Here is a 24412-nt window from a genome sequence, read left to right on the forward strand (position 1 = left end):
AAACTAGAAGTCAATCACAAGAAAACAACTGAAAAACATACAAAGACATGGAGGTGAAATAACATGTTACTAAACAATGAATAGGTTAACAATAAAATCAAGGAAAAAATCAAAAGACAAGTACCATATGATCTCACCTATAAGAAGAACCTAATGAACAAAACAAACCACCAAAATAGAACCAGAGGCATGGAAACAAGGAACAGTCTGACAGTGACCAGAGGGAGAGAGGAGAGCAGAATAAGGGCGAAAGGAGGGAAAAGGTCTAGTAAAGGAACATGTATGAATAACCCATGGACATGGACAACAGAGTGGGGATTGACTATGGGAGCAGGGGGAGGGTTGGGGCAGGGGAGAGCAATGGGAAAAAAGTGGGACAACTATAAAAGAACAACAATAAAAAATAAATAAAATAAAATCAAGGAAAAGGTCAAAAGATACCTTGAGGCAAATGAAAATGAGGACAAAACAACACAAAATCTATGGGACATAGTGAAAGCAGTCCTAAGAGGGAAAGTCACAGCATTACAGTCCTATCTCAACAAACAAACAAACAAAAAATGTCAAACAAACAATCTAAATTTATGCTTAAAGGAACTAAAAAAATAACAACAAACAAAGAATAAACTGAGTAGAAGAAAGGAAATAATAAAGACCAGACCATAAATAAAAGAAACAGAGACTAAAAAAAAAAAATACAAAAAAATCATTGAAAGCAAGAGCTGGTTCTTTGGAAACATAAACAAGATTGACAAACCTATAACCAAACTCATCAAGAAAAAAGAGAGAGACAGGACCCGAACAAATAAAATCAGAAATGAAAGAGAAGTAGCAACTGACAACAAAGAAATACAAAGAATTGTTTTAAAAGATATTACAAATGACTATATGCCAACAGATTGGACAATTTGGAAAAAATGGATAAATTCCTAGAAATATACAATCTTTCAAAACTGAGTCCAGAAGAATCAAAAAATCTAAATAGACATATTACAACTAATGAAACTGAAGCAGTAATAAAAAATAAAACTTTAAAAAAAATCAGCAAACAAAAGTCCCAGACCAGATGGCTTTACAGATGAATTTTATCAAACATTAAAAGAAGAAATAACACCTATAACTTCTCAAACTAGCTCCAAAAATTCAAGAGGAGGGAAGACTCCCAAGGTCATTTTATGAAGCTAGAATTATCCTACTTCCAAAACCAGATATAGACATTACAATGAAAGCAAATTATAGGCCAGTATCCCTGATTAAAACAGATGCTAAAATTCTCAACAAAATATTAAAAACCAGATTCAGAAATACAGTAAAAAGATCATACACCATGATCAAGTCGGGTTTACTCCAGAAATGCATGAATGGTAAAGTAACTGCAAATCAGTAAATGCGATACACCAAATGAGCAAAATTAAGGATAAAAATCACATGATCATATCGATAGATGCAGAAAAAACACTGGATAAAGTCCAGCACCCATTTATGATAAAAACTCTCAGCAGAGTGGAAATAGAGGAAACACACCTTAATGTAACAAAAGGCCATATATGACAAACCCACAGCCAACATCATATTCAATGGGCAAAAACTGAAAGTATTTCCCTTAATATTAGGAACAAGACAGGGATATCCACTTTCACCACTCTCATTCTACATAGGACTGAAAGTCCTAACCATAGCAATCAGACAAGAAGAAATGAAAGGCATTCAAACTGGAAAGGAAGTAAAACTGTCATTATTTGCAGATGACATCACATTGTATATAGAGAACCCTAAAGATTCTACCAAAAATCTACTAAAACTGATAAATGATTTCAGTAAAGTAGCAGGATACAAAATAAATATCTATAAATCAGTTGCATTTTTATACACAAATAATGAACTATCAGAAGAGAAAATTAAGAAAACAGTTTCACTTACAATTGCATTTAAAAATACCTAGGAATAAATTTAACTAAGGATATAAAAGAGCTGTACTTGGAAAATTATAAGACACTGAAGAAAGAAATTGAAGAAGATACAAATAAGAGAAAGCATATATGTGCCATATTCGTAAATAGGATAAATTAACATCATTAAAATGTCCACACTAACCAAAGCAATCTATAGATTCAATGCAACTCCAATAAAGATACCAATGGCATATTTTATAGAACTAGAACAAATATTTCAAAAGTTTATATAGAACCACAAAAGACTCAGAATAGCCACAGCAATCTTAAGAAAGAAGAACAAAGTTGGAAGATTCTCACAACCTGGTATCAAACCATACAACTATACTACAAGGCCATAGTAATCAAAACAGCATGGCACTGGCATTAAAAAAAAAGAGACATATGGATAAATGAAACAGAATAGAGAACCCAGGAAATAAGTCCATGCCTCTGTGGTCAATTAATATTTGAAAGAGAAGGCAAGGAGATACAATGGGGTAAAGAGAGTCTATTCATATTCAATACATGGTGTTGGAAAAATTGTACAGATACATGCAAAAAAAAATTGACCACCTTCTTACACCATTCACAGAATAAACTCAAAATGGATTAAAGACTTAATGTTAGACTTGAAATCATAAACATCTTAGAACAAAACACAGCCAGTGAAATCTCAGGTATTTCTCCTAGCAATATTTTTTATGATATATCTCCTCAGGCAAGGGAAACAAAAGAGAAAATAAACAAATAGGACTACATCAAACTAAAAAGTTTTTGCACAGGGAAGGAAACCATTAACAAAATGAAAAGACATCCCACTGAATGGGAGAACATATTCACCAATGATACATTTGATAAGGGGTTAATATCCAAAATTTATAAAGAACTTAAAAAACTTAACACCAAAAAAAAAAAAAAAAAAAAAAAAGAATCCAATTAAAAAATGGCCAAAGGATCTGAGTAGATATTTCTCCAAAGAGGAAGTATGAATGGCCAATAAATATATAAAAAGATGCTCAATGTCACTAATGATAAGAGAAATGCAAATTAAAACCACCATGAGATATCACCACATACCTATAAAAATAATTATCATCAATAAAACAACAAACAACTATGGGCAGGGATGTGAAAAAGAGGCAACCCTTGTGCACTATTGGTGGGAATGCAGAGTGGCACAGCCATTGTAGAAAGCAGTATGGAGTTACCTCAAAAAATTAAAAATGGATCTGCCTTATGACCCAGGGATTCCACTTGTGGGAATACATCCAAAGAAACCCAAAACACTAGTTCAAAAATATATGCATACGTATATATATTGCAGTGTTATTTACAATAGCCAAGATTTGGAAGCAGTGTGCCCAGCAAAGATGAATGGATAAAATGCTGTGGTACATTTACACAATGGAATACCATTCACCCATAAAACAAAAGAAATCTTACTTTGTGCAACAGTATGGATGGATCTGGAGAATTATTACGCTAAGAGATCAAAGAAAGGCAAGTACCATATGATTTCACTTACATGTGGAATCTAGTGAACAAAATAAAGTAACAAACAAAATAGAAACAGACTCAGATACAGAGAACAGAATGACAGCTGTCAGAGGGTTGGGTGAAAAAGGTGAAGGGACTAAGAAAAAATAAACTCATAGACACAGACACCAGTATGGTGACTACGAGAGGGAATGGGGGAGAGGGGAGGTAGGAGAGAGTAAAGGAGGGATAAATGGTGACAGAAAGAGATTTGGCTTAGGGAGATGATCACACAATATAATATATAGATGATGTATTGTAGAATTGTAGACCTGAAATCTACATAATTTTATTAACCAATGTCACCCCAATCAATTCAATAAAAATGAATAAATAAATAAATACAAAAAAGAGAGTATAGCTCTTCAGTTTGATAAATACTATCAGATATTCTATGAGAATGTGTTACTTGGTTTTGGTTAGAAAAATAAAGTTTGGAGAATAGGTAAATAAGTTGTGGTGTATACACACACTAGAATACTTCAAAATGGCAGTAAAAAAATAGTTACCCATATAATACAACATGGATGAGTGGAAAAAGCTAGTTACAAAAGAGTACTACTATAGGATTCCATTTATATGAAAGTCCAGAACAGGCCAAACTAGTTGGGTGTGCTAGAAGCCAGAAGAGCAGTAGCTCTGGGAGTATATGGTATGGTATACGGTATGGGAAGGGGCAGAAAAACTTACAGGATGCTGAAAATGTCCAGTACCTTGAAACTTGTCTTGGGGTTTCAATCATACATAAAAATCCAACCAGCTCTACATTTAAAGCTGGGGCACATCGCCTGTTTTCCTATATGGATATGTATCATCACCCCAAGTGAAAAAGGAAAATTATATTCTATGAACCCTCATAATACAATTTAGAATAGTGATTAAGTGTAGGCTCTGGAGGCAGATAATATCAGTCTACCACTTGACTGTCGATGATAGACTTACTGTCTCGAAGCGTCAGTTTTCTCATTTCTGAAATGCACATATACAATGAACCTATTTTATAGAGTTTTGGGGATAATGAAATAAGACATAGTACAGAATAAGGGTTCAAGAAGGCCAGTCAGGGAGAAACAAGATGGCGGAGGAGTAAGTGGAAGCTACACTAACTTCCTCCTAGAACTAGTCTGGATTTACAATGTAATTTTGGAGAAATCATCTGGAATAACGAACCGAACACCAGCTGGAGAGAAGTCTTATAACCACGGAGAGACAGAAAAGGCCGCTACATCACAACGTGACCGGTAGGGAGTGCGGAGACGTGGAAGGGCTGGCTGGGCTCCCACGGGTGGCAGCTGAAGGGGCTGAAAAACAGCTCAGCAGCCGGGGATTCCCCCTGAGAAGGGCAGGGTCTAAACCCCCAGCTGGGCTTCCCAGCCTACAGCGACAGAGTGGAAAGTAAAATAGTATCAGCTGTGAAAAGCGAAAAGCCACAGGCTTTCTTGCTAGCCAGAGAGAAACAGCAGGAGAAAAAGAGCTCTTAAGTGGATCACATACGAAAATATTTTGGCCACCACTTACCCTGGGCTCAAGCAGAGGGAAGGCAGAGAGGACTGGAGACACTTGGGGAGAATTTGGCACGGTGGCTTTGAGGGGAGAACTGGAGGAGCAGCTGACTGGGTCCCAGTGCTGACTCATCCCCAGTACTGCGGGTAGACCATTCCCCTCCAAGTGGCGTCAGCCTGAGGGGAAGCAAAAGCCCTGCCTGCAGGAATTAAGCTGCCACACCCACAGTCCTTAAGCCTGACAGCTAATCACAGATTGAATAGATTAACAATCAAAGAAGACAGACAACAGCAGTAGATCCCTGGAAGTCTCCTACAGGCTGCCTAGGGCCAGACTGGTACATGATCTGACGCCACCAGAGGCAGATCCAGGAAGTGCAGATCATTCCAAGAAGCACCAACAAACAATAGGAGTCAAAAAAATGGGGAGACAGAGAAACAACCTCCCATCAAAAGGAAAGGTAGAATCCCCAGAAAGAGTGCTAAATGAAATAGAGGGGAGCGAACTATCAGATATGGAATTCAAAACATGGATTATGGAGAAGCTGAATGAGCTCAGCGGAAACTTCAAAGAACTCCAGAAAAACTACAAGGAACTCACAGAAAATTACGTGAGCATGAAAAAGGACATAGAAGCTATCAATAAGAGCCAGGAGGAAATGAAAAATACGATCTCTGAATTGAAGAACACAGTAGAAGGAATTAAAAGCAGGCTAGAGGAAGCAGAAGATCGGATCAGCGAGCTGGAGGACAACCTACACAAAAACTCCCAGACAATGCAACAAAATGAAAAAAGACTGAACAAGACTGAAGAGGTTCTAAGACAGCTGCAGGACAACATGAAACGTAATAATATCCGTATCATAGGAATTCCAGAAGGAGAAGAAGAAGAGCAAGGGATAGAAAACCTCTTTGAAAAACTAATGACAGAAAACTTTCCTAACATGACGAGAGAAAGAGTCACACAAGTCCAGGAAGCACAGAGGGTCCCAATGAAGATGAACCCCAACAGGCCCACTTCAAGACACATCATAATTAAAATGCCAACATTCAAAGACAAAGAGAGAATCCTAAAAGCAGCAAGAGAGAAACAACTAATAACATACAAGGGAGCTCCAATAAGGCTATCATCAGATTTCTCAGCAGAAACACTACAAGCCAGAAGGGAATGGCAAAAAATATTCCAAGCAATGAAAAACAAAGGCCTACAACCAAGAATACTCTACCCAGCAAGGCTTTCATTCAAAATGGAAGGTGAAATAAGGAGTTTCCAAGACAAAAGAAGGCTAAAAGAATACATCTCCACCAAACCAGCATTGCAAGAGATGCTAAAGGGTCTGCTTTAAGAAGATGAAGAAACAGAGAGACAGAGAGGAACACGAGTACAAAGGGGGAAAATGACAATGAATAAGTACTGAAAGAAAGAAGGAACTTCTACCATTTGCAACAACATGATTGGAACTAGAGAGAATTATGCTCAGCGAAATAAGCCAGGCAACAAAAGAAAATTACCTTATGCTGTCACCTGTTACAGGAAACTAATGAACAACACAAACAAATGAGCAAAATTGAACCAGAGGTATGTAAACAAGGAATAAACTAACAGTAACAAAGGGGGAGATGGGAGGGAGAGAAGGGGTAAGAAGGGGAAGGGTCTAGTCAAAGAACATGTATGAATGACCCATGGACATGGACAACTGGGTGGGGACTGACTGTGGGGGGGGGCAGGGTGCAGGGAAGCAAGAGGGGGAAAAAAAAGTGAGACAACTGTAGTGGAAAAACAAACAAACAGAAAATTTTTTAGTGGGGGGGGAATAAAAATATAAAGAATAGAAATGCAAGTTCAGTGAATATTAGAAGGACAAGGATTTTCCTTCCGATAAGACAGTCCTACAGATTTAGAGACTTGTATGTGGGTTATGTTACATAAATTAACATGTGTTTTCTGTTTTCAAAGGGCATAAGCCTACAATCTCATTACCTGAGTGATTATCTGTATGCATAGGCCTCACTTAATCCTGTCTGCATTGCTGCCTCCTGAGACTCAATGGTTTGGCTGAACTAAGTGGCTGGGTTGGTGAAGAACGGGGTGGTCTGTGGGCTTCACTTTAAAACTGGTTTCTCTTTTCTATCCTAATGGCTTGGACAGAAAAAGCCCAGAGGCCTGAGATGGGGGAAACCTAAAATATTTCCCTCAGTCCAAAATAAGTATAATGGGCAAAAGGGTTTTGGACAGGTGAGATGTACCTGGCACACCTTCCTCCAAAGAAGCCCTTCTTTTCCCTAATGTGGGACATTGAAAAATTAATACCTGTCTTTTGTCATCTAGTGGTTACGGATTAAATGATGTCCTTTAACCCTGTTGCCCCCAGAATACAACAAGGATGCCAGCCTGTCAAACCAAGCATGCCGTTGTCCAGAGACAGCCAACCAACCTGGAGTCTGCACGATCCTTCCCCTTGTGGGAAGGCCACCCTCCCCTCCACATCCCCACTCTTATTAGGGATTTCTTGACCCACGGGTAGGTAGGACGACGACCATGTCCAGCTTGAAGCAGCTAGAGGAGCTCGAGACCTTCATCCATTGTCCTTTATAAGATTGTAAAGGGTCTTAAGTCTGAGAGGGAGGAATTGTTATTTTTTATTGTTAAAATATTTAACTAATTAATTAATTAATTTTAAAAAAAGAAGAAGAAGAATATATGAAAGGGTGAGGCGGGAGAGCTTGTATGTACGACCCATGGGCATGGACTTGGAGAGGGGATTGTTGGGGAAGGGGGGTGCTGGGCGGAGGGGAGCAAAGGGGAAAAAAAAAAATTGGAACTATTGTAACAATATAATCAATAAAATATACTTAAAAAAAAAAAAAAAAAAAAGGCCAGTCAGCACTAGAAATAGAGTCCATAAGGAGACACCCCCACCCCATGCATACACATTAATTCCTAGGAAATTCTTTCCCTAAACAGCTTTTATACCTCATGTGGTCCTCGATGGAGGGGTCAGGAACATGCACTGACTGCCCCAGTTCCCCTGCCCACCCCCCAGAAAACTCCCCCGCCTACCACCAGGGCATCTGGGAGGTTGTGCTCCTCTGTGAAGGTGACAACTGCAGGGATGACATCCAGTGCACTAAGCTCCAGTGTGGCAGTGCTGATAGAATTGGCATCATGGGCCCAGCCTGCCTGGAAGAACACAGCCACTTTCCTTGTGAGAAGGCCCGAGCGCACACGTTTGAATAACTGTCTGGCCACAAACCTCATGGCGTCCCCAAGGTTCCTGCTGCCAGATGTCCTTGCCAGGGGAATTTTCTGGACTGCCTGAAGGAGTGCGGGCTTCCTTTTGTAGTCCGAGAAGCGAATCAGGTAATCTATTCTTTTGTTGTATGCTATGACGGCCACTCGGGCCCCCTTTGGGCAATTGCTCTCGCTTATTTCCATCTTCATCAGCAGAGACAATAAAATGTCCCTCATCCTCTCAAAATCCAACTCAGAGACGTCATTGGACATGTCCAAGGCAAAGACCACTTCGGTTGGGAACACTGGGCATTTGGAGACACCTTGACACATGGATACACAGAGTTAAGATTTTCTGCAATACCTCTAACAAGTGAAGATTTGAGTGACTAAGAAGAAATATTATTTACCTGTTGAACAAGCTGGAAGGGAAATTATTTTGGAGAGAAAAGAAGACATTGTTAGTGTACATCAATAGTGGTATGTTTTCCATGTGAGTGCTTCCAGATGAAAAACCATCTCCTCTGGGAAATTCAATCAGTGGCCTTCTCCAGCTCCTGCCTGAATATGGCAGACCTCTAACTGCTCCCCTATGTTCATTCTCCCCCCTTTTTTTCTATAGTAAGAGAACTCCAGTCTCTGGCTGGGCATATGGCTGTCTGGAACAGACTACCTTAACCAGTGGAGTAGTCCTATTAGTAAGTTCTAGATAACAGGATAAGAAAAATGGCAGGTAGAACTTTGAAAACATACTTTTCCTCTCCTTTCTTCTTCTTGCCAATTGAAGCATCATATACATCTCAGACCATGAAGTAATTTGGGCAACAGAGCACCATCTTCCCATTGGTAGAGCAAGAAAATATAAAGGGACTTCATCCTTGAACCCCCTGGAGCTCCATATTAATCCTAGACTGGCTAGCTCCAGGCTTTGATTTGAGAAATACATTTGTGTCACTGCTACTGAGCACTGGGGTCACATGTACTGAATTTAAATCTAATTAATATAGAGTTATTCTGAAGCAATACATATAATAAACTATATATATATTATCTGTGTGTGTATGTGCAAATAATATATTTTTATGGAAAATATTAGAAAATAAAATAAAATTACCCTTAATTTCTCTTAAGCTCCAAAACTTGGAGCTTAGGATATGTTCTGTTCTGAATCTTTTTTTCACTTAGTATATGATGGACATTTTCTTTTTTTTAGTGTGATATCATCTATTCTACTATATAGATGTCTTATAGTAGATGAGCATATTTATACATGTCTGTGCATATTTGTCCAGTTATAACCCTATATAACTCTCAATCCTTATGACTTTTGATACACAGTGTCTAATTGAACTTCAGAAAGGTTGTACCAATTGGCAATTCTCCCAGCAATGAGTACTTTTACACATTTCCCCAGTTTTGAGTGTGGTGTTTTTTGTCATTTAAAAAAGTATTTCCAATTTGAGAAACAAAAGAGTATCTCTTTTAGATTTGTATTCTTTGACTTCTTGTGAGGTCAAACATTTTCAGAGGCTTGTTGTTCATTTGCAGGTTTTCTTCTCTGAATCCTCCATTCATGTCTTTTGCCTATTTTCAAACTAAAAGAGGTTTTTACATTTATGTTTAGCAAATATAAAATACCTGTATTTGTATAAATAATTGATGAAAATGATTGAGTAGCAGCAATTTTATATATTTTGACATGACAGAGTAAGGAAGTTTGATCCTTTGCTTGGATCCATTGCTTAAATTGCATTTCTTTTCCTCTCTCTTTTTTTTTTTTTTTTTTTTTTTGGTTTGCTTTTTAATGTAAAGGAGTTTTCACTTTTTATGTGGCCAACTCTGACACTCTTCTTTTATGGTCAAAATCATGGTCTTATTCTTTGATTTCTGAGAAATAAGATTCCATAAGCTCCATGATCAGCAACTAGATGGAAATGAACAGAATATGAAAGAGTCAGAGTAAGAGGGGTGGGATGATTGTGGAGAAAACACAAGATCTCAAACTAAGCAATTTGCCAAGTGAATGTCTCCCTGTTGCCAGTAAGTGGAGAAATGTGTCTATTATAGGATGCAAATATCCTGGAATACATTAAAGACAGTAAATAAATTAAGATCTAAGAATGTAATAATTTAAAATTTGATGTTTCAAAATTCCATTTTTTAAGCCTCAATGTAAATAAAATAGGGCACATTTCTTATTGAAAGCTCACTGTTGATCCCTCCTGTTTAAGTGGACGAGATTAAAAGAATAAAGCTTCTCTTTGCCTATTTTGTGATAAGAACAAGATGCAGACATGTGGGAGCACAATTACCATTGCATTTCATGTGGTACTGTACGGTATTGCAGAGTGGAGTTTTCCTCCACCATGGAGGTGACATGTTTTTTGACCATTTTATTTCTAAGGCCAGATTCAGGAAGATTACTTACCCACGGGGGGATTGAGCTAACTATATTCACTTACAGGATCCTTTTATGATAGACAATGGCACCTCCCAAACCTCAGTAAAATCCATGGTGACTTATGTCCCCCATCTCTGATTCATTCCCATTTCACACCACTGCCTCCTTTTGAGCCTTTTTCAAACAACTTACGGCAGTTTTCTCGTGTGAAATTGATGATTTCACAAGGCTGTTAGGAAGATGGAGAAAGAGAGAAAAAAGGAAAAGGTATTTACTTGAAGTATATTCCTTCTCACTCCAGTAACTTAGAAATAGCATATAGATATCATCAGTGCTTATCTGAATCTTTTGAAGCCATAACAGAAAACCCAAAAATTGTTATAGCAAATAAAACTATCCAGCAATTATATTTCTGGATCCAGCAGGTATTTTAAAATACTTTACATACAATATAGTGCCCATATTGTTAGAGCTAGGTAAATAGGGAGAATTCTTCATTTTTAAAATCTGCCTCACAAAGAAAAAGAATCAAATCAGATTTTGAAGAAGTTTAAATCCAGGAATCTCAGCACAGAAGGCAGAAAAATGCTTTCAATTTTTAGATCTCTGTATTAGCAATTCCTAGTACACTTCTTTAGAATAACTGCCAAGACAGTACTCCTAACACCTCTCCTAGAATTCTGCTTCATTCCTTTCATCCCTTTCTCTGTTCTGTTTTACTCTCCACCCCATCACTTTTTGGTCCTCAGTTGTCCTTACTTCCTTCCCCCATCCCACAATAGTATTTTTGTACTTGGAAGATAAAGAACCATCATAACTTTTGAGATTGTTTTTAGGTGTGTCATATGGCATTAAGGTCTGGACTCTGTTGTGTTCTGGCTTATAAATACTTTATAAGCATATTTTTGAACTTTACAAAAAGGGATATTGTGTAAGGGAGTGGCCTCAGTCTTTCTTTTCATGTGAACTAGTATTACTCAAAAACATCCATATTCTCTCCAGGATCTAAAATATCATTCTACTATTTTTATTTGATTTGGTTATAACTTTTCAGAGTATAGTCAATTCCATAAACTTAAAGTAATAACACAATTTATAAGATGCAAAACTAAAGAATCTGTATAGATTTTTGCTTTATCAAAGTGGAAAGCTTTGTGTTCTGAAAAGAATAAAGTTTAGAATTCAAACCTTCACCTACCGTCATATCTGCCAAGCCTTTGGGGCCCCTGATGCCCTGGAAAGAACAGAAACAGGTTTAAAATGAAAAATTCTGAGGTCCAATACATCATTATCCATAGCTGGCATGATGTTCTGGTAAAGTTCACCACAGTTCATGCACCACCTTCTGCCCTTTGCTCCTGGCCCTGAAGTTCTGTCTGACCCCTTAAGGAAGGAGATCAGAGTGCCTAGGGGGTGTGCCAGACCTTGGAGTCCCCAGATGCCTTGGTAGATGGCACGTAACTCTTAGGAAATAGTCATTTTGAGACAAAGCAACAGTTGAGGATAAAATTCAGGAAAAGGCCATTCAAGATCTCAGGACCATTCATAGGCAGTTCTAAAGTAGAACCCAGTCCTCCTCAATTCTTTCTCCTCTGACTACACAACACCACCCTACCTCTGCCCTGGACCTGAACAAATCTCCCCTGGATTCTTCAGAATAGAGCTGCCTTATTTAGACTCTACAAGGTAGTAATGTGTGGCCTTGGGCAGGCCACTATAATCTTCTCAATCTTGTTTTCTCATCTGCAAAATGAACATGGATGGTTTTTCTACTTCTGGGATTTTTTATTCTATGACTTTGTTGTACTTCTCCAGTAAGCCCAACACTGCAGTGAAACCACTAAGTTCAACCCATGGGTGACTCACTGTTCCGTCCCTCATAAAATGACAGCTAGCCACCTAGGATAGGTCATGGGGAAAAATGACAATAGTTCCAAGTCATTCCTTCCATACCAAATGAGCTTCCAGGAATTTACAAAATATCTGTGGGCTTGCAACATTATCAGTTCTGTTAAGATTATATAAATGTCTTATCTTGTTAGGATTTCCTTCTAGTTTTGGCATAAATGTTGTTGCTTGCCTTGTTTGCATTGATAACCTCATTCTCCAGGGAGTACTGTGTATTATTTTATGTATTTAGACAGATTTATGCATCTCCAACCACTCTAATGCCTTCCCCATCTTCAAGTAAAACATTTATATTGAATAAATATACTCTGTAATGACTTGAAGCAAATGTAAAGCAAACTTGGTCTATTCCCTATATAAATGCTCTTATGTGTCCCAAACGTTCATTTCTTCTTAGAGATTCCTCTTATCATACCTTTATTCATTTTTACACAAAAGTTGAAAATAAGAGAAAGAAGAAGAGTCCATGTTACCTGTGGTCCTGGAGGGCCTCTGTCACCCGGAGTTCCAACAAGTCCTGGAAAGCCAGCATTACCCTAAAAGTCACCAGACCAAAGAAATAAGCTTTCCCCCTTGAATATAGCTCAATTAATGCCATCACTTTGACATAAGAAATTGTCATTATATCTAAGATACAGTGAGTCTTCTATAGAACAGTTAATTTATGAACTGTGATCAGTGGAGTGATACACAAAAACTAGAAAGAGAAGGGGTCTCTTTATGGGAACCATCTAAATCCCCCCTTAAAAACCTAATTCCAGCCAACATGTATACATGCACATAAACACACACTTCCAAACAGCCTGAAAGGATGTCATATTTAGTTGACCCTCCAGGTCATATAATTAAATGAATTCAGAGTGTGCATTTAGGGCTTGGCACCAAGAGAAAAGTAAAGCTCCTCTACCACCTTCTGGTCTTCAGTGTAGAGAAAAGGCATATGCTAATCATGGATTCACTGCTCAGCATTCATCTGCATATAATTGATGTTTTTATCTTTTTTTAAAATTTGAAACCAGAGAGATAAGTTCAGCTGAGCAGGGCAATATTAGCCAGCAGCAAGCCAAATGAGGCATAGATCAAAGTTTTCTTTATGTCCTTGCCAGTATAAGAAAATACCAATTATTAAGTTCCTAGAAAATATACATTCTCTTTCCTTTCCTTTTTTTTCATTGAACAGTGGTCCATGTCTTTTCCCAGAAGGCATTGCTCTCTACCAGCTACACACTATCAAGGTTTTAGATATACACAGGGCAACTCTTTCCAAAAAGAGTTTCCAGTGATTGTGGTTCTTCAAGATTGAATCTTCAGAACCTGAAGAAATAGCTGTTGTTTATTAAGATTTTATTTATTTATTTTTAGAGAGAGAGGAAGGGAGAAACAAAGAGAGGGAGAGAACTATCAATGTGTGGTTGCCTCTCATGTGCCCCCAACTGGGGACCTGACCCGCAACCCAAGCATGTGCCCTGATTGGGAATCGAACCAGCAACCCTTTGGTTTGCAGGCCAGCATTCAATCCACTGAGCCACACCAGCCAGGGCAGAAGAAATAGATCTTTAATGATATACTCTTTAAAGCACAGTGAAAATATGACCCAAAGTCTATTAAGATGGCAACCACATTCTTGAGTGTGTAGTCCTACAAAAGCTAAGAGAAAGGTAAGGCTTGGAAAAATCTCAGAGAAAGAGCAACATTTGCTCTGCAGCCAAAACAATACCCTTCTAAATGATACCTAGGCTTCCCAAAGACAGAGGTGCCTGCAAACTTATTTTTTTAAGGTTGATATTGCATAACCAAACTTCCAACTTGGATTTTCTGTTGTTATGGTTTGGGGACCTGTGTTTGCATTCAGAAGATGAATGAGAGTGGGATTAAGGGGAAGTGAGGTAGCTCGAGCAAGGTGTGAAAAGTGCCTGCCTGAGGAGGACACGGGCTTCCTTCTAAGAGGTCATTAACCCACCGGAAATAGGCTCCTATGAGTAGAATGTCATGAGGTAAGCTTTTATAGACCTTGGGAAATTCCTTTCATCCTTACCCTCTTCCCTCTGATCCCCTTTGCCCCCTTCTCTCCTCTGCGGCCTGGGTCACCATCTTCTCCCTTAATAGAATCAAAAGCAAAATCTTAAATGTAAAGAAAAACAAGTACAAACAAATGACACATGCTGCGTACCAGTTGCCAGGCCCAGAAAGATATCTTCTTACTTTCGTGCCAGGATAGCCAGGAAATCCAGATCCACCCTAGTGTCAGAAATGAGATAAGATCTCTTTTAACATCGTGTGATTAAGTTTTGTTTTCTTTTGTTTTTTTTAATTCCTCAGAAAAAAAAGAAAAACTATAACTTGAGAAAAAGACTAAAAACAGATGCCAGGAAAAACAACTATATCAAAAATTATCTTGAGCTATTCCTGTGTCCATTTTTATTTCTCTAATTCATTGTGAAATAACATGCAAATGATTTTTTACAAATTCCTACCCCTCCTTGTTATATTGTGTAATGAAACTGCACCTTCAGCATTTTTACCTATCCATTTAAATAACCAAGGTCTGATCCAATGGAGAACAAGGGGAAGAGACACCAAATTGACTTTTGGGAAGTCAGGCCTCATTGTCAGATCAAAGGCAGACTCCAAAGCAATTATTCATTTAACAAATATTTATTTACTATGTGTTAGGCACTTCTCTAAACAGTGCACAGAACAAAGATAGCTGCTATCATGGGACTTACAGGCTAGTGAGGAAGCAATGTCTAATACATCAGATGCATCAGGAAGAGATAAATGCTATTCCAGGAAGGGGATTAAGGGATAAAGAATGACATGTGCGGATGGGGGTATATATTTTATAGACGGTGCTCAGACAAAGCTTTTGGATAAAGGTGGCATTTAGACAAAGTCCAGCATGAATTGAGGAAGCAAGCCAAGCAGATATCTGGGAGAAGGACATTCCAGGCAGAGAGAGAACATGTAAAAACAAAAACAAAAACAAAACCTTCAGCATCTCCTCCTTCAGCTGTGACAACCAAAATACCTCCAGACATTGTCAATTGTCCTTTGGAGGGTGAAATCATCCCTGAGTGAGAACCATGAGTATAGACCTACTCCTTCCAAGAGTTGCCAGAGAGAAATAGGGCGATGAAAGTGTGAGGTTTTCATTGTTGGTTTGGGTTTGTTTGTTTGTTTGTTTGTTCTTTGTTTGTTTTGTTTTTAGATGAGAGATATTCCCGCTTCTTTTTATACTGGGAATGATCTACCAAGAGGAGACAGTATGAAACAGGTCACTGAGAGACGAAGAGGGTGAAAAGACTAGGAAAATGTAGTCTGCTGGCCAAGTAGCAATAAGGGCCATTTAAAGTAAGACCGTTATGGCTTGCCAGGAGAAATTCATGCAAATGTGGAATGAATCTGCATGTTCCAAAATGCTAAGTATATCATAATATACTTAGATTGCCCTTGTGTTTAGGTCAGGGCTGGTATTTGGCTCAAAACATGCACATTTGAATTCTACTCAGAATTTCCTGCTATGCAAACTCTCCCCTAGAGGAGGAAGACTTAATTTGCCAGATGGGACACCAATGAACTAGTTTCCACACTCATCTCTGTCTCTGACTAGCTCTGTGACCACAGGCAAGTTATGGCACTTCTCTGAGTCTCAGTTTTCTTAACTTTAAATCAACGAGGCTAAAGTAGATAATCACCATGGGCCCACATTGTTCATCATTCCACAGATACTTACTAAGGAATCACTATATTTGGGGCATTTTCCTGTTCAATAAAATGGCAGTGGTGTTGTCTAGCAGGCACAAGGGAAACAAGAAAATTGCAGAGAAGCCATCCCAGAGTTCTGACATAGTTAAGTAATTTGTTATTTTGTGAAACAATAAACATAACTTGTAAGCTAAAGCATGAAGAATAACTGCAGCTATAGACATTTGATTAGCTCAACAAGATTCATGTGACTTCCATACTTCAAAACCTCTGTCAGTAACTCATTAACTGCATGTTAAAATACTAGCTTCTTATGGGAGTGGAAATATTTAAATATACTTATTAAGCACCTACTGTGTGCCAGGCTCTGTTCTAGCAATACAAAAATGAGTAAAATGCAATCCTGCTATCAAGTTCACAAACTGGAAGGTAGATGAACATGCAGGAATAAATTAAATATGACACCAATGGTAAGGGACTACTGTAAAAATATGAACAATGTGCTTTGGGAACACAGAATACAAAACAACAAATTCTGTCTTCCACAAGAAGTTGATATTTGAGTTGGTTTTAGAAAGTGCGTAAAAATTACCCAAAGGAGGGAGATGGGGAAGGATGTCACAAATAGAAGCAAGTGCATTTGCAAAGGCAAGGAGTTGGGAAAGAGCCTGCTATGCACAGAGCTGAGGTAGGAATAGCTGGTGTAGGTTGAAGATGAGGTAAGAAGTTTGATTTTTAAATAACACAGTGACAAAATCAGCCCTTACTTTTTAGGTAGGGAAGGAACTCTGACAGCAACAACATGTTATAAACAGCATGTAGAAATCATTCCTGGCACACCACTTGGGTGATAACTTATTCTAGTAATTAGACTATAGTCTTTAATTCAGAATATTCTATAAGGTAAAACTCACCTTTGTTCCTTTTCTTCCTGGATGTCCATATCCATCGGGACCAAAAAGACCCTAAGATGACACAAGATGAATTGTAGAGTCATCCAGATCAATACTTAATTGATAATATTACCTGAACCCTTGGAAAAATCAACAGTGGAAGAAGGTGGGGAAGGCAGAAGGGGCTTGATGGAGGTTTATCCCAGCTTCATAGGATAAACATTAGACTACCCTCAAAGGATAAGAAGGGAATAGGGTTTCAAGTTTTGAAAGACCATGATATAAATAACTTTTTGGTATTCTCTTTTATTTTCAGCAAGATTCTGTGCCTCAGCAAGATGATACACAATCACTGCGCAAAATTTTCCTTGGGCAAACTTGTTTTCCTTGTAGGATAAAGGAACAATGGAAGGAATTCCAGAATTGGTAAACCTCTAGACAGACTTTGAGGGAAAAGAATGGGATAGAGGCAATGTAGTTTAATAAATAAGTTTCCAGGCTTTAAATCCATACAGACCTGAATTTTTATTCCATTTTAACGTTGCTTGTATGAGTGACCTTAGGCAAGTTACTCAACTTCTGTAAGCTTTAGTTTCCTTATCTGTTAAATGAGGATAATATATTTTCTATCTAGTATTGTTGAAAAACCCTGGCTGGTTTGGCTCAGTGGACTGAGCGTCGGCCTGCGAGCCAAGCGTCGCTGGTTCGATCTTCCAGTCAGGGTACATCAGAGAAGGAAAACTCTGACTCCAAAAAACCTCCGCTGCCTTGCGGCATACCTCTTCAGGGGAAAGGCTAAGGGAGTAAACCCCGACAGAAAATCTGGAGCCGGAGTCCCTAAGGCGGTTTGACATTGTAGTCAACACCGGCAACTCCTGCGGCGCACCTGAAGCCAAGCTGTATTGACTCCGTCTTTCCCTTGGACCCTTCAGCTGCGAAGAGAGGGGGGATCTGCTGCTTGGGCAACAGCAGACCCTCCATATCACCCTGCCCAGGCTCTGTAGCTTCAGCTTCACTGGAGAGGACACTCCAGCATCATCACAAGATGTCGATTCAACACGGGAGGAGACAGATACCGTGTCACTCCCGAGTCGGACTGCACAGCCATTCTCAGCGGTGCAGATAGACTCTGAAGAAGCTACACCATCGTCTCTCGAGACGGACGGCTGCCGACTTCGAGTATTGTTGGAAGGTTCAATGAGATTGTTCATGGAAAGTCCTTAGCATAATGTGAGGCACAGAGAAAGAACCTGGTAAGGCTGCTGCTGACAGTGGCAGTAATAGTGATGATGTTGGCAAGAGAGTAGTAACGGTTGTGATGGTGATGATGGTGGTGGTGATATTGGTCAAGGTAATGGTGGTGGTGGCGGCTGACGTAGTGGTGGTGGAAATGGATGTAATACTGATGATAATAATTATGAAAATGTTGATGATACTACTGGGATCTTAGCATCTATACATAGAGACAATAGAGTGAATTCAGAATCTTTAATGAATTCCTGTAATAGAGTGAATTCAGAATCTTCAAGGTACTTTGTGCCGAGCAGACAAAGACAACACATAAATGACGTACACCAACTAAGAAGAAAAGAATTTTAATTTAAGCCACAAAGATCATTTTTATGGCTAAAGAGTAAAGTTTAAAATATTAGAAAATAAGATGAAGGTTGACAAAAATTAATTATTTGGGGAAAAAGGATGCAAATGAGGTTCATTTACTGTTACTCCAGATTTTCTCTGCTGAAGGACATGCAGAGCCTTCAGCATCTGCAGCCCCAGAGATCTAAACTGTATGTTTTGATGATATCCTACACCCTCCAGCATTCCTGAAATGACACCTTTCAAAAAAGCACTGCTCTCCAGCTTTGTCTTTCCCAAAAAGAGGTCAATAGGAACAAGGTTTGCATTATTTTAAATTAGGATATTTTAATAAAGTCAAACAGTGTTAACTTCATCATCTGAATTGAGTGTAAATACAAAATATTATTTGCCCTATATTTCATTTGATAGTAATCTTGTTCTGTTTTTTCCCTTGCCACATTTAAGTTTAAGCTTCTTAGACCTGCTTTTATTTTCTCTCCTAACAAATGCAATTTCAGTGCTGAGTGTAAAACAGATGCAGGTCCTTCCTACTGCTGATGAGACAACATTACTCTGTATCATAAACCTCATTCCAATAAGGTGTTGAATTGAAAACAGTCATAAAAAAAAAAAAACTAACTTGTTCTTGTGCTCAGAGCAATGACTAAGGTAGAAATGCATAGCCCTGTCTTTGGAATTGTTATCTGTTGAAGTAAACCTTTTATGACCTTTAGTCTTCAAAGATTATTTCTATGCTCTGGATAATCAAATCCAGGCACTTAAAAGTTTGCATCTGATTGGCTGTCTTATTTGTTTTCCTGGAAAAAGAAAAAGTTTCATTGAGCATCTCTGTATTCATAAAAGACCCAATTGCTTGTAAAACATCTTTGTCAAACAGAAGAGGATGACTGGCACTTCCTTCTTCAATAACCCATGAAAAGGCAAAATAAACCCTGGAACATCTTTGGCTTCTTTATTTATATAAGAAGTTTGAGGATCTTTGACTCTTTAGATTCATGACAGCTCTAATGATTATGTCACTTTTGTTACCCTGAATATTCATCATGAATATTAGAATTTTATGTGAAATAAGAACAAATAAGAAATAAGAAATTCATTCAAGAGTCCAAAACAGAGAAACGAGACTTACAGGTTGCCCTCTTGGTCCTTGTTGACCCCGTGGGCCTCTTTCTCCTGTAACACCATGCTCTCCCTTTTATAATAAAGAATGAAGATGAAATTAATTTTTTCCTATGAGTTCATATAATTTTTATGTCATTTTTCTTAGAAATGTTATAGTCACACTTCTCAAGTCCCATTGGCATCATCCTACAATCTAAGATAATATCTTCCTCTAGACTCTTGTTAAATATAACAAACTAAAACTATATTTCAAATTTTGGTGTTGAAAATTATTGAAACCAGGTATGCAGCACCACCTACAGAATTTTATATTGCTATGGCTTTTTCTAGTGGTGAGTTTGTGAATCCTCATTTATGGTGAATGCATATGTTTATCTAACTATTGATATTTTTCTTTGTCTACTGATACATCTATTCATCTTTCTATATGTCTTTCCTTCTCTGTATCCATCTATCCAGCTGTAAGGTAATAGACAGTCAATATCATCACCAATCACATGAGAAACTCATGCTGGAAATGTTCACATAAGGAGAGATTCATATAGAAAAACCCAAGTTGCAATCAAGGAAGAGTATTCTCTGACATTTACCTTCATTCCTTTTGGTCCAGCTTTTCCTTTTGAACCATTTGGCCCTGGAGGTCCAGGATTCCCCTGCAACAAGACCATGACCAAAATCACTTAAAGGGCCACAGAGTTAACTCTCTGACTCTTGTTATCATTGAAATGGTCTGGAACTGATAATATGCTCATAAATCACCTTTAATAGAATTAATTTTATCCTGCAATGTAGAAAATGCCTAACAGACACATTTAACCACTGGGCTGGGGGGTGGGGTGGGAGAGTAAGGTGTTCTGTGCAAGAGGCCACATCTACCATATACCAAGAATTGAAGGAATTATCTGGCTACGAGAGGGAAAATTTGATTTGTTTAACAGGTCAGGAAGACAAATACCTGGACCTTCACCATTCCCAAATATAAAATATTATTAAATGAGAATGAAAATAATACAATCAGTTAGGGGGCTAGAAATTTCCTGACTGTGAGAGAATGAGGACAGAGCTAGAACTTAGGCCATCATGGAGCTACTATTTTTAATCTCCGGATACTCTCATCCCTGACTTAAATCATGCTGCTCAGGTTTAAGGTATCTCAAGAGCTCCCTTCTTCAGGAAGCCACTCTAATCATCTGCTTCAATCTGGTCTGAACCACCAGGATATTGGATGACTTGTAGAACAGGCATGAGAAAGACCCAAGTTAGAAGCCAGTTCAGCTTCTTACATCACAGATGACAAGTAAGTTAATCCCTTTGAGCATCAGATTCCTCATCTATAAAATTGGGATAGTAATGCTTCTTTATATGTTAGTAATGCTTCTTTATATGCTTGTGAGGAGTAAACTAACCACTTATTCCCCTTTTATACTATTTTTTTCTTACTCCACAGGAATTTCTAGAAATAGCTGATTTGATGCAGTAAATATCGTGTTACACACCTATGAGGCTCAACCTCAGTCTCATTGTCACTATAGTCCCACAATATACTTAAAGTAGAAGGGGGAACATATCTGATGATCAATGTCTACTGCATCAAGTCAGCTATTTTTAGGAATTCCTGATACCCACAGACACCAGAACAAACAGTTAGGCTTTACGTCATGTGTCCTGGAACACCCAGGTGCATGAACTGGCCGTTGTTAATGAGCAGATGAGTTGCAACTTTTACTTTTCCATACCTACCTGAGCACCCAGTAAGCCCTTTTGTCCAGAAGTTCCTGGTGGCCCTTGCCTTCCTCTTGGTCCCTGGTCCAAAAATAAGATTAAAATTTAACCAATTTTTATAGAGATACATAATTATAATATTTTCCATGTAACCACAAAATCATCTTGGATGCTGATAGAAGCACAACTTAAGGTGTTCTGGCCCAACACTATCTCATTTATTACATGTCAATCAAGCAGCATCTGCACTCTGAAGCACCCCCAGCACACTAACTGCAAGCTCATTCCACCGGAAGCACAGGATGTGAGTCCTCAGCATCTGTATTTTTAACCATCTCTCCAGTAGAATCTGATGAGTACTAAAGTTTGAGAACATTGCTTATATATTTCTATTCACCCAACTCGATTTAAATATGAGAAGGGGAATAAGAGAAGCTGCAAGAATAGTGAGTCATCTTTTCTGAAAAAATAATCAATGTTTCCTTATATATACAAGGACTAAACGAGAAATTGCATTCTGACATTATCAAGAACTGAAGATACACTTGAGGAGCCTAATCTCATTGGGCCCATTGCTGGGGAGTTGTTTGTTTTCTCCCCAATCTATTTTGCTTTACTCATTTCTGACACTTTAATTTTTTCCAGCTTTTCTGAGAAATGCTTTTCTATTAGAAGCATTGATTATAGCTTCTATACTCCTGTGTGAGGTATTGAATCATCTATGTGGATACTGAATCACACCCACATGCCAGTGGGAAGTGAAAATTAAGGAGAAATTTTATCGATTATCTTGCTCATGGCTCACCACACGACCCGCTCCCCTCACTCTCAGCAGTATAACAAAGTGAGTATAAAGGAGAAGGCCAGAACATAACAGTGGCAGGAGGTCCAAATATGAATTAAAACAGTGGTCAAAAGAAAAGACAAAAATATATCTCTTGGTTGTTGCCCCCTATGTACAGGCACTCATTTCTAGCCTAAAGTAAATACAATCTGTCATTATACATTGATTATCCATTTCTTCCTTTAGTATCTTTGTCAAGTGGAAAATAGCTGAAATCTTCTCAAATTATCTTCTGACATTCATAGGATCTTCAAAGGTAAGGAGAACGATGCCATGTGTTTAATAAAATTTGTTGTTTTAAAGTTCTTCCATTTGAGGATACTTTGAAACAATTTGGCTTTTAACAGAAAGATGTAGAGAGTATTCCAGAAGTGTTTACAGAATGACAGATTTGGGTTACACGTAGAAGATTCCAAAATAACTGATTGGAAGTTTAAATGTCCAGTATCACAGCATAGTTGACAGCACCCTAGTGGACGGAAATCCTTGAGGGCAAGATCATTGCCTCAATGGTCAGAATGTCCCCAGGCCTACTGGCAAAATGCCCTGTGTATAATAGATACTTTATAAACATGTTGCTGATTTTTCCTGCCAAATTGAATACAATTTTGATGAATTGAATATGATTTGAGTAATCTGAATGGGCAATAATTAAGAGCATAGATTTATTACTATTCTACATGAGTCTGAATCCCATCTTTATCCCTTACTTACTAGTTGTGTGAGCTTGGCCAATTTACTTAACTTCTCTACCCACCCCCCATTTCTCCCCTGTAAAATGGGAGTAACAAACCCCTCCCCCACATTAAAGGATTTAATGAGTTAATATAAGTGCTTAGGACCATATCTAGAACATACTAATAATTCAATAAATAGTACCTATCGGGGTTTAACCTGCCCAAAAGAGGCTACATAATTTGTTTTGGGAGGCCCTGGAAGGAAGGTAGCCAAGGCCATTCTGGCACATGTTAAATCCCAATCAAAGAATCTAAGTTAACATTTTAAACAAATATCCTTCAGCACTGAAACAAGTTCACTGATACAACCTGTGAACCTGGATACCCAAGTTCTCCTCCATGACCACGTTCACCAGGTTCTCCACGCACACCCTGTCAAAATGAATAAGATTTAGTGAGTTCACCAAGCATCTTTAGTCTTCCTATTGAAGGCAGCCTTCCCTATAAGACATCATCTGAAAGCCACAAAAGAAAAACAAAAAAGATTTCACTATTTGTGCTCAATCCTCTTAAAAGGTGGAGTTGGAGAGGAAGTGGGTGGGAGTTACACTTACACAAGAAAATGTAAGACCAGATTCTCACTGTCTTTCCTAGTCTTAGTGCGTCTCCTTCCAATGTCTCAACTAACAATGGAAGTAAAAACACTCTGTTTAAATTACTCAAACTCCCATTTAACATAGTAACTGATTACTAAAAGCTCATCCTTCCCTTTTAAGAAATATGGGCAAAATGCTAACTGGTGTTAAGGACCCTTATCCCACGTAAAGAAACTCAAATGTTGAGCAGAGCAACAACTGTGACATTCTGGAACAAAGGCCCATAAAGCACATAGAGAATTAGCAGAAAACTGGCTTTGCAACCCAACAGGTTCTTAGAGCATTAATTTAGTTACTTAGGCAAAGGGTGGGCTGTTCAAATGATTCATCTGATAACTGATTTAATTACTCCCTTGTTGCAGTACTTTGTGGTCGAGGGCGCGGAGGCAATTCCAGCAGACAGAATGTGGGACAGTCGGAGGGCTGCCGCTCGCTCAGGCAGGATCTGAACTGAGCAGTGCAAGCACCTTCCTTTTATTGGATTTTGCAGATATGCTAATCAACAGGGAGGGTCCAGGAATGAGCTCACAGGAATGATTACAATGTACTTGAAACTTACAACAGAGGAAGCTTAAAAGGTCAACTGAAGAGAACGCTTCCTGACAAACAAGTCTATATAGCATTCATAGACAGAAAAACAGGAAAACAGAAATCCAATCACTTATCCTTTTAAGGCTA

At 38.4% G+C, this 24412-nt stretch overlaps 1 protein-coding gene across 1 annotated transcript in view; it reads right to left on the reverse strand.

Annotated features, from left to right (window-relative positions):
- The window catches only part of LOC150005126 (collagen alpha-4(VI) chain-like), a 116704-nt gene that overhangs the window by 22747 nt on the left and 69545 nt on the right, over window positions 1-24412 (reverse strand). Inside the window, exons 21-32 of the mRNA XM_090283009.1 lie at window positions 23448-23510; window positions 21576-21638; window positions 20426-20488; window positions 19843-19905; window positions 17133-17183; window positions 14716-14751; window positions 14549-14611; window positions 12987-13049; window positions 11804-11839; window positions 10798-10834; window positions 8615-8626; window positions 8034-8527 (exon numbers count right to left, since the gene is read on the reverse strand). Of these exons, the coding sequence (XP_090139135.1) occupies window positions 8034-8527; window positions 8615-8626; window positions 10798-10834; window positions 11804-11839; window positions 12987-13049; window positions 14549-14611; window positions 14716-14751; window positions 17133-17183; window positions 19843-19905; window positions 20426-20488; window positions 21576-21638; window positions 23448-23510 (1044 nt within the window). The remainder of the gene's footprint in view (window positions 1-8033; window positions 8528-8614; window positions 8627-10797; window positions 10835-11803; window positions 11840-12986; window positions 13050-14548; window positions 14612-14715; window positions 14752-17132; window positions 17184-19842; window positions 19906-20425; window positions 20489-21575; window positions 21639-23447; window positions 23511-24412) is intronic.

The sequence above is a fragment of the Furipterus horrens genome, unplaced genomic scaffold (genome assembly GCF_987537825.1).
Source record: "Furipterus horrens unplaced genomic scaffold, mFurHor1.1.pri manual_scaffold_7, whole genome shotgun sequence".
NCBI lineage: Eukaryota > Metazoa > Chordata > Mammalia > Chiroptera > Furipteridae > Furipterus > Furipterus horrens.